This window comes from Lontra canadensis, unplaced genomic scaffold (genome assembly GCF_010015895.1).
Source record: "Lontra canadensis isolate GAN:19392208 unplaced genomic scaffold, GSC_riverotter_1.0 scaffold18, whole genome shotgun sequence".
Taxonomy (NCBI): Eukaryota; Metazoa; Chordata; class Mammalia; order Carnivora; family Mustelidae; genus Lontra; species Lontra canadensis.
Window position 1 is genome coordinate 17,834,116 of NW_022631012.1, and position 13,762 is coordinate 17,847,877.

Genomic DNA, 13,762 nt, shown 5'->3' on the forward strand with positions numbered 1-13,762 from the left:
CTGTGGAAAACAAGATGGAGTCTCCTCAAAAAATAAAAAACAGACCTATCCTATGTCCAACAGTTCCACTTCTGGCTATTACCTGAAGAAGACAAAAACACCCGGAAAGGTATATGCATGCCTGTGCTTACTGCAGCGAGATTTACAGTAAGATATAACAACAACCTGAATGTCCATTGACAGGTAAATGAGTAAAGAACATGTGGTAGAGGAGCGCCTGGGTGGCTCAGTGGGTTAGAGCCTCTGCCTTCGGCTCGGGGCAGGTCATGATCCCGGGGTCCTGGGATCGAGCCCTGCATCAGGCTCTCTGCTCAGCGGGGAGCCTGCTTCCTCTTCTCTCTCTGCCTGCCTCTCTGCCTACTTGTGATCGCTGTCTGTCAAATAAATAAATAAAATATTAAAAAAAAAGAACATCTGGTATATATGGAAATGGGATATTATTCAGCTGTTAAAAATGAAATCTTGCCATTTGCAACAATATGGATTGACCTTGAGGACATTACACTAAGTGAAATGAGTCAGACAAAGACATTATGATCTCAAATGTGCAATTTAAAACAAACCAAGCTCACAGATATGGTGCGCAGATTGGTGGTTTCCAGAGGCTGAGAGTGGGAAGGTGGGAGAAATGGAGGAAGGGAGTCAAAAATTATAAACTTCTAGATATAAATAAGTCATGGGCATGTGATACACTGTATGTTGACTATAGTTAATAATACCATATTGCGTTTTTAAAGTTGCTAAGAGTAAATCTTAAAATTCTTATAAGAAAACTGTACTTACATATGATGATAGATCTCACCTAGACTTACTATGATTATTTTATAATATACATGAATATTGGGTAATTATGTTTATAGTTGAAATGAATGCTATATGTCAATTATACCTTAATTTAAAAAGCTCTAGCAAGTAAAAAGAAAAGAAAATACAGGAGAGAAAAGGAACAAATATATTTTCCAAAGATACCTATGGAAAAAATTGAAGCCAGTAACTTCAGACTTATCCAAGGAAATTAGATATTCAATTCTTCTAATGAATTAATGATGTCTGAGTGGAATTTTTTTAAGGATTTTTTATTTATTCATTTGAGAGAGCAAGAGTGCTGGGTGGGGGGAGGGGCAGAGGGAGCCGGAGAAGCCGAGCAGGGCCACATCCCAGGACTCTGGGATCATGACCTGAGCCGAAGGCAGACGTTTAACTGACTGAGTCACCCAGGTCCCTCTGAAAAGTGAATTTTAAAGATGTTGTTTCCAACTTGACAGTTACTTATTAAGGAGTTTGAGATTTCATATTACTTAAAATTTTGTTATTTAAATTAACTTCATTTTCTCTGATTTCTCCTAGGAGAATAATTTAGAAACAAAGATGATCAATGCTGGCTTACGATATGGATATGAGTATCTGGGTAATTCCCCTCGGCTGGTTATTACTCCACTCACTGATCGATGTTACAGGTAAACTCACTAATTTAAGGATCTATTGGAAATAAATTTCACCCTTAGACCACTAAATCTTTAAAAGAAACAGATTATCTTCCACTTGGCAAATGTATCCTATGTTATCTTTTCCTAGATTCTTAATATGTTTCTCAACTTGTCCTTCAATTTCTCTTTCTCTGCTGGCTTTTTCCTTTTAGCTCTGGAGCTAAGTATTGCCCAATATTGCTATTGTTATTCACATTGTGCATTTCATCTTTCTTCTTGAAACTTTCTCTTTGTTTTGGATCCTTTGAGGCAGACTGCTTCTTCCCCTGAAACACAGAATTTTCTAGATTTCTGTTTTCATGTGGTGCTTTGTCTCATGCTTCATGGTTTCCCAAACGTTCAAGTCCACTTGCAGGCTTTAATAGCCTACATTCTGAAGATCCACAAGTCTGTATCTCCAGCCAAGGTCTCTCCTGTAAACTTGTGCTACATGCTTTCTGGATATCTCCATTAGGTAACTCATAGGTATTTACACTGAAATTTTTTTCTATTATGCTTCTGACTAATAAAAGGGCTTTAACAACTTTAATCCAAGTTTGCATCTCCCGTATTCCAAATTGTCTCAAGAACGAAATTAAAGTGTTATTTTTTTCAGATGGTCAAAGTCCATTTAGTTCTAATATGAAAGCCAACATCTTTCATCCACTTTGAAACTCCCCTTCTCTCCCAACTTGAGCTTGACACAAGCCCAAGGCCTTCATCTGGGGAGGCAAATGTGATCAATCTTTTGTCAGTTTTTTTCTTCTTTTGTCAGTTTTATCCCTGTCCTTTGCATTCATCCCTCCATAGCTCACCCGTGGCTCCTCCAGTCTTGGGGTTAATGAAGAAGGGGAGAAGCAAAGGGAGAGGTGGTTTCATGGGTGACAAGTGTTTTGTGTGGAAACTATCTCTTGGCTGTTTAGTGTCCTCAATGAAGACACAAGCTTAGATGTGCCAGATCTCCCATGGGATATTATATGTCGGTTCTTTGGAAATCCCCCCTCCCACCTTAGCCCCCCCACTCCACTACCAGTCACCTGTGGAAAATGCCTTCTCTGGTGGCTGCTGGTGACTTGCTTCAACCTCTCTCTGAGGTCAGCTACACACAGACACTCACCTTGGTGTCTTCTCTGGTGTTAGGTGGGCCTCCTCCACAGAGTCCCATTCAACATGACCCAAATCTAGCTTCCTTCTGGTGGGATCTATAGCTGGTCAGATGATAAATACACATTTATTTTGCCAGTAGTATGACCACATCTCTCTTACTGTCACTGTTTTCCCCAGCTCTGCCCTCAGGAATAGCTATAGGCATTCTTTTGACTTGAAATATTTTAAGTCATGATTGCACTCGCAGTTCCTGTGTTACTCAAACTCCAGGGGTCAGTGAGCCAAGGTTTCTGAAGAGTTCTCTAAAGCCCCTCAGGTAGTTTGAGAGAGGGGCAAGTGAGTTCTTCTCTACAGAGGGACCAGAAATAAACAACACACTAACAGCTCTTTCCAAAGATCTTTACTCTTGACCTCTCTTTTACAAGCTTCCTAGCCACTTTCTGTATGCCTGGTGCTAGGTGACCAATGTTCCTATCTGTAAGATATGATGATCTGGCATAGGTTGTTCTATTTATATTGTTATGCATTTTTTACACCTGATATTTATATGTATTTACCAAAACTTTATCATTGTCTTAACTCACCATTGCTTCTTCCTTTGCCTTCTTTCTGGTTTCATTTTTCTTCTTACTAGGCAATATCCTTTAGTAATGGTTTCAGCGAGGCTCTGCAAGTAGTGAGCTCTAACAGTCTTTGTCTAAAAATGCCTTTTTAGACAAAATGTGGTCTTCATTCATTTATTAAATGATAAGATAGCTAGGTATAGAACTGTAAGTGAACCTAATTTCCCCTCAGGTCCCTGGAGATACTGTTGTCCTGGTGGTCATTGGTACTGCTCAGTTGTCTGTTACTGCGATTCCTTTGTAGGTAATTTTTTTTCTATCATGGTTTTTAAGATTTCCTCTGTATTGTTGAGGTTCACTGTAATGTTACTATATGTGGGTGAGTTTTTATGTATCCCACTTGAAACTTTTCAGTTCATATCTTTCTTCAATTCTGGCAAATTCTCAGCCATTCCTTTTAATTTTTTTTATTTGGGTGGGGGAGGGAGTGAGGAGGAGAGGGGTAGAGAGAGATGGAGAGAGATAATCTTAAACAGTCTCCATGCCCAGTGCGTGGACCCTGAGATCATGAGCTGAGCTGAAACTGATGCTTAACCCACTGAGCCACCCAGGTGCCCCACAGCCATTGCTTTTTAGATTTTGCTTTTTTCCTGTTCTCTTTTTTTTTCTTTGTCTCTCAACTTTTCTGATATCCCATCTTGGTCTCTTCCTGGGGATTTCCTCATATTTATTTTGTGCATAATTCTGCTCTTTATGTTTACTCTGCCATTTAATCTGGTAACTTTCTAAAAAGTCCAGTAACTGTATTTTTCATTGCTAGATTTCAAGTTTTCTCTTTTATGAAACTGATTTTTCTCACATTTTTCTTACGTCTCTTGCTTTTTTGAAAAAGATTTATTTATTTTAGAGAAAGAGAAAGTGGGTGGGGGGAGGAACGGTTGGGGGCAAGTCAAGCAGGTTCTGTGTTGAATATAGAGCATGATGCGGGGCCCAATCTCACGACACTGAGACCACACCTGAGCCAAAACCAAGAGTCGGACACTTAACCAACAGTACCACCCAGTCGGCCCTGTCTATTGCTTTTTATTTAAGATTTCATTAAATAAACCATCAGGAAACCAGAGTACCATGTATATAGTAATTCTCCCACACCTTTGTCCATCTGCCACTGCAAGTCTGACTCTTAACTTTGATCTGTCTCTCTCTCTCTCTGTGTGGTTTTACTTATGAGCTTATTTTGGGAAAGGGTTGTTTTCTCAGCTGTGGAGGTGTCCATATGGAGCAGTGTCACATTTATCTCGTAAAAGAGCTTCAATAAATGGTGCTGGGAAAACTGGGTAGCTATATGTAGAAGAATGAAACTTGACCATTCTCTTACACCGTACACAAAGATAAACTCAAAATGGATAAAAGACCTCAACGTGAGACAGGAATCCATCAGAATCCTAGAGGAGAACATGGGCAGTAATCTCTTCGATATCAGCCACAGCAACTTCTTTCAAGATATGTCTCCAAAGGCAAAGGAAACAAAAGCCAAAATAAACTTTTGGGACTTCATCAAAATCAAAAGCTTCTGCACAGCAAAGGAAACAGTCAAGAAAACAAAGAGGCAACCCATGGAATGGGAGAATATATTTGCAAATGACAGTACAGACAAAAGATTGATATCCAGGATCTATAAAGAACTCCTCAAACTCAACACACACAAAACAGGTAATCATATCAAAAAATGGGCAGAAGATATGAACAGACACTTCTCCAATGAAGACATACAAATGGCTATCAGACACATGAAAAAATGTTCATCATCACTAGCCATCAGGGAGATTCAAATGAAAACCACATTGAGATATCACCTTACACCAGTTAGAATGGCCAAAATTAGCAAGACAGGAAACAACATGTGTTGGAGGGGATGTGGAGAAAGGGGAACCCTCTTACACTGTTGGTGGGAATGCAAGTTGGTGCAGCCTCTTTGGAGAACAGTGTGGAGATTCCTCAAGAAATTAAAAATAGAACTTCCCTATGACCCTGCCATTGCACTACTGGGTATTTACCCCAAAGATACAGATGTAGTGAAAAGAAGGGCCATCTGTACCCCACTATTTATAGCAGCAATGGCCACGGTCGCCAAACTGTGGAAAGAACCAAGATGCCCTTCAACGGACAAATGGATAAGGAAGATGTGGTCCATATACACTATGGAGTATTATGCCTCCATCAGAAAGGATGAATACCCAACTTTTGTAGCAACATGGACGGGACTGGAAGAGATTATGCTGAGTGAAATAAGTCAAGCAGAGAGAGTCAATTATCATATGGTTTCACTTATTTGTGGAGCATAACAAATAGCATGGAGGGCATGGGGAGTTAGGAGAAGGCAGTTGGGGGAAATTGGAAGGGGGGGTGAACAATGAGAGACTATGGACTCTGAAAAACAACCTGAAGGGTTTGAAGAGGTGGGGGGTGGGAGGTTGGGGGAACCAGGTGGTGGGTATTAGAGAGGACATGGACTGCATGGAGCACTATGTGTGGTACAAAAACAATGAATACTGTTATGCTGAAAATAAATTTAAAAAAATGATAAAAAAAAAAAAGAGCTTTAGGGTTTTCTTTGGTCCAAAACAACATTTCAGTGTTAATTTCTCAGTTTGGGTTCATGTGCCCATGGATACTGAAAATTTTGACCCTACCCCCCAGGAAGGATTTCCACAGGGAGCTGCCATGAAGGGTAAGCTTCCTGTCTCCTCTGTAGTTGATCTTCATCTTTCTCGAGTAGAGGCTGCTAGAGTAATTTTAGTTTCCATTTAGAGATAAACCAGCTTTCCAAGGCTTTGGGGTCTATGTACGTGAATTCATTCCAGCTCTTCACCTTACTCAATATAAGAATTTTTCTGTTTTGGGGCATCTGTATGGCGCCATTGGTTAAGCGTCCAACTCTTGGTTTTGGTTCAGGTCGTGATCACAGGGTTGTGAGATTGGGCCTTGTGTCGGCCTCTGGGCTCAACATGGAGTCTGCTTAAGACTTTCTCTTTCTCTGTCTGCTCCCCGCCCCTCCTTGCTAGATCTCTCTCTCTCAAATAGATAAATCTAAAAAAAAAAAAAAAGAATTTCTCTGTTTCCGTGTGGTTGTAAATACACTTGCGTGTGTTTGTATGCAGATCCCAAAACAACACAAGCCTGTCTAGCTTTAGCACTCAATTACGGATGGCTCTGCGTTCCCTCTTCATTGGTGATTTCTCTTTCATTCTTTCGAAATGGCTGGTATTTCAAAAGTTACTATTTGGACTTTTTTGTGGAGCATTTCTGAGTGCTTGCAGTTGCGGGGATGGGCTGGTTTGGCGTCAGCAGAATTCCCCGTTTTGACCCGAATCAGCGTTGAACTCCAAGTGTGCTTGCTCTGATTCTGTCATATATAATCAGCACTTCAGAAGTAAAATACAGTAACAGATAAAGTAGGCCACCGTCCGAGATTCTCAGAGGTTCATGGGAAGGAAGAAATTATTGAAGAGGAAGTGGAAAATTTGGCTCTCAGTTTAAACTTCTCCTCTTTTCATAATATATATTAAAAATGACATTATTCTATAAAGATTGCTTATTTCTTCTATTTCAGAACCTTGTTTGGAGCCCTTCACCTGCACCTTGGAGGAGCCCCTGAAGGGCCAGCTGGCACTGGGAAGACTGAAACTACCAAAGATCTAGCAAAAGCAGTGGCCAAACAATGTGTTGTTTTCAACTGTTCTGATGGGCTGGATTATCTGGCTTTAGGAAAATTCTTTAAGGTTTGAATTGACTCATTTCTTTACAAAATAACAGCTCAGAGAGGGAAGTCATTTATAATGAAACATAATTTCATGCAAGTAAAAGACTTATTATAAGTTAAGTAAAATTAAAGCACTATCTCTATTCTCCAGAGAAATGGGGTTATTTCAAAAGCTTACCGGAGAAGGAGCTCTACCCATGTCTCCAGTCCCTGCTGCTGTGGGTCAGTATGACTGATAGGTAGGAGGGCTGGGCCTTCAGTACATTGAGGCCGCTAAAAATTTGAGAACCATGACATCATGTAAAGACTGTGGGAAATCTAAAGTCTTTAACCTGTAGGTCTTATTAACCAGTTAATGATTCAGTAATTTACTTTAATAAATACTCTCTAGTTAATCTTTTCTTGCAAACTTAAAATCCTTGTTTTTTTTTTCTTATACTGAGTCAGATTCCCACTCTAGGCACCTGTAAGATTACAAACGAGGATTAAAAATTAATGATAACATTCCTGTCTATAAAGCTTGTTGCTAACTGGCTGTTATTCTTTAAAATGTTAGCTGGAAAAGTTGAACACAGAATTATCCATTTGGGATTATAGGTTCTGTTTATTTGCTTATGTCTGTTTCTCAGTAAAGTTCTGTAATTCTGATTTTTTTAAGATTCTGTAATTATTTTCCAAAATTTCTTCAGAAAAGTTAACATTTAAAAAGAAATTGGAACGAACAAAAAATATATATATACCAATACTACCCTGTACAGTAAACTGTTCCTGGCTGGAATAGGCAAGGTTATTTTATAACAGATTTGGAATATAAAAAAACTCTATATTTGTGATGCTGAAACAATTAGGATAAGATTTTAGAAGTCAAAATTATAATAACATATCAAGAAAACATTTGAATGACAAATGACCATTTTAATCATACTCTGTAATGATGTACAACCTTGTTGTAATGATTTTTAAGAAAGAATAGTAAGTCAAAAAGAGTCTCTGTGTAGTTTAGTTTGAATAGCCATTATATTCCTAAACATTTAAGCAAAGTCTGGCACGTACTACTCAATTTTTGAATTATATTCTTAATTCCTTGATACAGAGTCATATACTTTTAGTATTAAAGTTGCCTACTGGTATTATTGGTTATATAGATACTTTGTGTGACGATCACGCTGAATAATAGGGTACAGGATCAAAAAGACGTGGGAATTGCTCTTAAGAACCTCACAATTCTGATAACTCTTTGAATGTGTGACTCATAAGTATTTTTTGTTCTCTGTGGTTTCTAATCCTCTTATTATATGTAGAGATCAAAGTCATAGTAGCTAATAAAAATGTTCTATTCTTTGAAATGGACAGAGTTTTCATTTAATTCAGTGTGGTCAGTAGATGGAACTGTGTATAAATCCAAGGTCAGCCTCTATTAGCTCTGTGGCCTTGTACTAATTACTTAACATCTCGTATGATACAGTCTTAGTTTCTTTGCATGAAAGATACATGCATCATGCCTGAAACATACCAGCTACTCAGTGAAACACACACACACATACACACACACACGTGTGTGTATATATATACACATACAATCTACAGAATGCAGATTCAATAAATATTGAATTGATTTTTTTAAGTAAATTTGAATTTGGCTGAGCTACTCAAGCTTGGTGGTCCAGTTTTCTTTAATGCCCAAATGGCACATATTTGTGGGTAGCTGTGAGTTAGAGGTACAAACTAGGGCCTCAAACTGTGTAAGTTGTCTATTAAGGGACTCAGACCACAAAATAGTCTCATTAGCAACAGAAGTCATCTTATTTAGAGAATTATTACAATCTACTCTATGAAGTTCATATAGAAAAAGCAAACAAAATCAACTTGTACATAAAAAGCAAGAAAGACTTTGAGATTGCAGGTATACATCTAAATGTCAAAAGATACACAGAAAGTAAAAAGCTATTGATCAAATGGACAATTTTCCAATTGATCAAACTCCTTACTCCTGTAGAATAATGGATTTCTAAAAAAAAATAATAATATGCTGTCTTTAAAGATAAAGATGAATAAGCAATTTCCTTGATAGGATATTAAATCCTTGAAAATATCAGGTGAAAATGCAACATTTCAATGCAATATTTAATCAGATAAAATTGAAAAATTTCATTACTCTTTTCTCCCAGGGACTGTTATCTTGTGGAGCCTGGGCTTGCTTTGATGAGTTTAACAGAATTGATTTGGAAGTACTGTCTGTGGTTGCTCAACAAATTCTTACTATCCAAAGAGGTAATGGACTGGTTTGTCTTTGCATTATGTCAAAAAAGTAGAAATATGGAAGATGACAGATGGCGCAAGTTGCATTTAAATGTGGAATTGCTAAGTCATTTCATTCTTGATGACCCACAGGTATTAATGCAGGTGTCGATATACTAGTGTTTGAAGGAACTGAGTTAAAACTTGACCCTACATGTGCTGTCTTTATAACCATGAACCCTGGATATGCTGGGCGATCAGAACTGCCGGATAATCTGAAGGTACAGAAGGCCAATTAGATCATCTGTTTCCTTTCTGTACTATACTAAGTTAATATGTAAAAAGAAAGGACACGCTCTCCTTGAATTTTATGCAAAATATTTGCTTTGGACATTGTATTTTAGAAAACTGTTTCAGAAAACAATTTTACTTTTTTTTTTAAAAGATTTTATTTATCCATTAGAGAGAGAGACAGAGCACAAGCAGAGGGAGGGGCAGAGGAAGAGAGAGAAGCAGGATCCCCACTGAGCTGGGAGCACGACGTGGGGCTTGATCCCAGGACACTGAGATCATGACCTGAGCCGAAGTCAGACACTTAACCACCTGAGCCATCCAGGTGCCCCTTGAAAATCATTTCTAAAGCTTTGAATACTATTAAAAAATGAATGAGCAAAGTGGATACAACTTCCAAACTGACATTTAAAGACTGATAATTACAGAAAATTAGAAAATACAGGAAATACTGAAAAAGATACCCATTCTATTGCTTACTATATTGTATCCTGCAGTTTCAAATATCTTTTAAAAGGCAAATTTTAAATGTTAGAATCTAGCAGTTGTGAATGTTGTTGTTTTTTTTTCTTTTTTTCAGGTTAATATTATGAGAATTTTCCTATTACAAACATAATTCAAACTAAATAAATTTATGGAACTGCATCTTACTGTTGGACACTTAGGTTGCTTTTAGTTTTCCTTCATCATAAATAATATTGCAATGGGCAGTTTTTACTTAAGACTTTTGTCTGTTTTAAAATATTTCCTTAAATATGGTCATAGGACAAAGAGTTGTGTTGCTAAATTGCTTCCCAACAGAGGTTGAAATAATTCACAGCCCACATCAATTCTCAATTGACCTTTATACCCAGCACTAATTTATTTTTCCTGAGAAAAGAAGCAAAGCACTTTGCTAATTGACTAGACTAGACTCTTCACTTAAAAAAACACACACACACAAAAACTTGATTATGAGAGAAATAGGACATTCTCCCGTATCTTGGGCATTTTTTTAAATTTATTGCATTTTATTTTATTGCATTTATGACTAGAGCATGGAGAACAATGTTGAAGAATAACGCAGTGGTAATTGCAGATCCAAAACCAAGTCTTCTGACTCTAAGCTGGTCTTCCCATGTTAGGCTGACAGCTTCTTAGACTAGTTGAGGAATTTTTCTTTTCCACTGAAGACACTTTTGATTCAACTAATTGCTACAATGTATTTCAGTATTTCCATTCCATGCACTTTTATGTATTAGATGAGATGTTTTAATACTTTGCTTTAGTGAAGGAAAGTATGATTAAAAAATAAAAACTGGTAAATCCTCTTTTATCTAAGAAGCGTTCTGCAATTTTCATTGTGAATTACATTGGAGGAGCTCTTTTTGTAGCAGTTCTTTCGTTTGCCTACGTTTTTCTTTTCTTCAGTAGATCAATCTGAATACATAGTATTTGTAAAGGCAAAAACCTGTGACTAGCTAATCATATAAGCTGGGGCTATTATTAGTGGAGTCTGTTCATGTCCTATGCAGTGTGTGTCACAGTCTTATGGACTGTGCATGTTGATATGGCGTCAAAATACCCACCTTGTGGTTCTGTAGGTGATGCATTTTCCTTCTCCTTCAGGCCAAAAACTGCTCTCAAATTCTGATAGCTTTGTTGTTGTTCTTCCAACTGTGCAGTCTTCTTGGTTAGAGCAGCTATAGAACATCTATTTTCAAGTACAAATGGAAATACCTAACAGTTTTGAAAAAATGTCTTAGTCTGAAAAGAAACAGTTCTTCCTTAAAGAAAAAAAAAAACACCAAAAACAAACAACAAACAACTTACTGAGATCCAGAGAATGTCTTTAGAGTCATCTTTCAGGCTTCCCTCTTCACCCAGTGACTCAGCCAGTCCCCAAAACCAGGCATCCTGTTGTACAAAAGCCTTATCTTTCTTGCTGCTCTAGCTTAGTCCGAGGCCACACATTCCTTCCATCCCCCCTCATTCTTCCCCTGTGTGTCTTACTGCAGCAGCTCACTTGTCACCAATCTCTTCCCTACTAAAATAAACTACCGTGAATTCCCCATTATAATCCTACCGGCGTCTTCGGAAGCAATCTAATCCTATAGTTTCCAGACTTAAGAAGCTATTGGGTTTTGTTGTTGTTGTTTTGCCTACAGAAAAAAGTTCAAAGTTCTTGGCCTGATCTACAAGAATCTTGGAACTCGGACCCAGTTGTATCTGTCCTGCCATCTCCCTACACCTATGTTTTCATGGAAATAGTCCCATTTTGACATCCTATACATCGAGATAAGATCTGCATAGTGAGCAATTGCTGAAGCTCATTGCTGCATTAGAGACGCTGTGTTTAATATTAAAACTATTCTGAAGAATCAGTATTCAATAAACATTTCAGAATAGTTGCACGTTAGAAGCCATGGTGAAATGGAGATATTCTAGATCTTCTAATGTCACAAAGTCAATAACCTAGTGTATAGCTTTCTAGAAGGATAATGCTCATGTTGATTACCTGTATCACAATTTATTCAAGCCCTGGTATGATACCGGAGCTATACTCTTCTTTTAGACTCAAGAAAGTACATCATTGACTAAGCCAAAATCAAACTTAACTTTTTTAAGAGCACTAAATTACCTTTAAATATATTGCTATTACTAACAAATTATTTCTGACACATTCCAGATCATACCATATCCTATCAGTATTTCTCACACACTGAGAATCATCGAATTAGAATATTCACCTAAAAATATTTTGAGCAGGATGCTTTTCTCTGTGATCAGTGGGAATCGATGTGAAATCGATTCCCATTGGGTGATTCTGAGCAGACGAACACCATGATGACCCCTTGAAATGTCTTTACTACTCTCCATTTTTTGTTCTCTTGGCCACGATCTGTCTGTTCCATGGTGTTCCATGGCCATATTGCTAGTGTGTCTGAGAGACTCTGAATAGGAATTTGTGAAATATCTGATGTGGTCAGGGGGAAACCTACACCACACAGACCTGGATGGTCACCTGAAACTAACAGTAGTTGATATGGTCATAGAAAGACCACACCACCCGCACCAAGTCAGGGACCCACTGACTGACCAGCTCATTCATTCATTCTTTTATTCATGAAGAAAAATAGTTGTTGAGAACCTACCCTTTTAAAGAGGTACCATCTGTATAGTAATTCTCTTACCTTCTCTTTTCCTCAAGTATGTAGCGGTTTCCAGCACTTGCTTAAGCTTCTCTGTTCCCAGTTTATTTGCTCAAGCTGTATATTTTTAACATTTTATTCTTTATTTAATGGTCACCATACTGAAATAGCAGTCCTAAGCCTCTAGTTAGTAATTAACATAACACATTGGAAGGATCTTGCTCAATGCCAATCTTTTATTTGTTCTTAACCTGGAATAATCATAACAGATCAGTTAGGCAAGACGTCTTTTTTCCTATTTGCTTTGTGTTTCAGGTAACTCAATGAATTCCTAGAAGATATTTATAAACTATCTGAACAAAATTGCCTTTTTTTTTTTTTTTAAGGAATGCCTACCTGTCTCAGTCACTACAGCGTGTCCCTCTCAATCTTGGGGTTGGGAGTTCAAACCCCACAGTGGGCATGGAGCCTACTTTGAAAAAAAAATTGCCATTTTTCTCTTTAGTACACAAAGGTCCTGACTTACTGTATGAGCTATTGAAGTAGGTCCTGACACATATTGGCATTCTAAACTTAAATTTTCTTTCTTTCTTTCTTTTTTTTTTTTTTAAAGATTTTATTTATTTGTTTGACAGAGAGAGATATCACAAGTAGGCAGAGAGGCCTGCAGAGAGAGAGAGGAGGAAGCAGGCTCCCTGCTGAGCAGTGAGCCCGATGCGGGGCTCGATCTCAGGACCCTGGGATCATGACCTGAGCCGAAGGCAGAGGCTTTAACCCACTGAGCCACCCAGGCGCCCCTGAACTTAAGTTTTCTTAAAGATTGACATGGTGGCTGCAAATTCAAAAAGGTTAAAAATATCTCAAAATACCTTATTTATCTAACATAGGCTTTTTATTGGGAGTTATCTGATTAGCCTGCAGCCTACAACTAAATAGATTCCAAGACAGCCTCACTTGAAGCCTGATCTCCCAGTACCATGCATTTTCTCACCAGCCCAGGTGAAAAGCCCAGCTTTTGGACATCCCAGCAGACTTGAATATATTTTCCCTATAGCCTGTCACTTCCCAAGAAGAAGAGAGCATAAGTGATACTCAGCATGTGATTTAATAATTCACCCAAAATCTAAGTATCATGAATGTTTGTGAGTGTTCTCAAAGCATAATGTAAGGAAAAACAGTGATACAGAAGTTAATGATATTTAT

General features: G+C 38.0%; 1 protein-coding gene across 2 annotated transcripts in view; it reads left to right on the forward strand.

Moving 5' to 3' along the window:
- Window positions 1-13,762, forward strand: part of DNAH7 (dynein axonemal heavy chain 7) — a 275,773-nt gene that overhangs the window by 96,288 nt on the left and 165,723 nt on the right. For both annotated transcript variants that reach the window (XM_032860188.1, XM_032860189.1), the window contains 4 exons: window positions 1,348-1,457; window positions 6,750-6,918; window positions 9,068-9,170; window positions 9,291-9,418. In XM_032860188.1, the coding sequence (XP_032716079.1) occupies window positions 1,348-1,457; window positions 6,750-6,918; window positions 9,068-9,170; window positions 9,291-9,418 (510 nt within the window). The remainder of the gene's footprint in view (window positions 1-1,347; window positions 1,458-6,749; window positions 6,919-9,067; window positions 9,171-9,290; window positions 9,419-13,762) is intronic.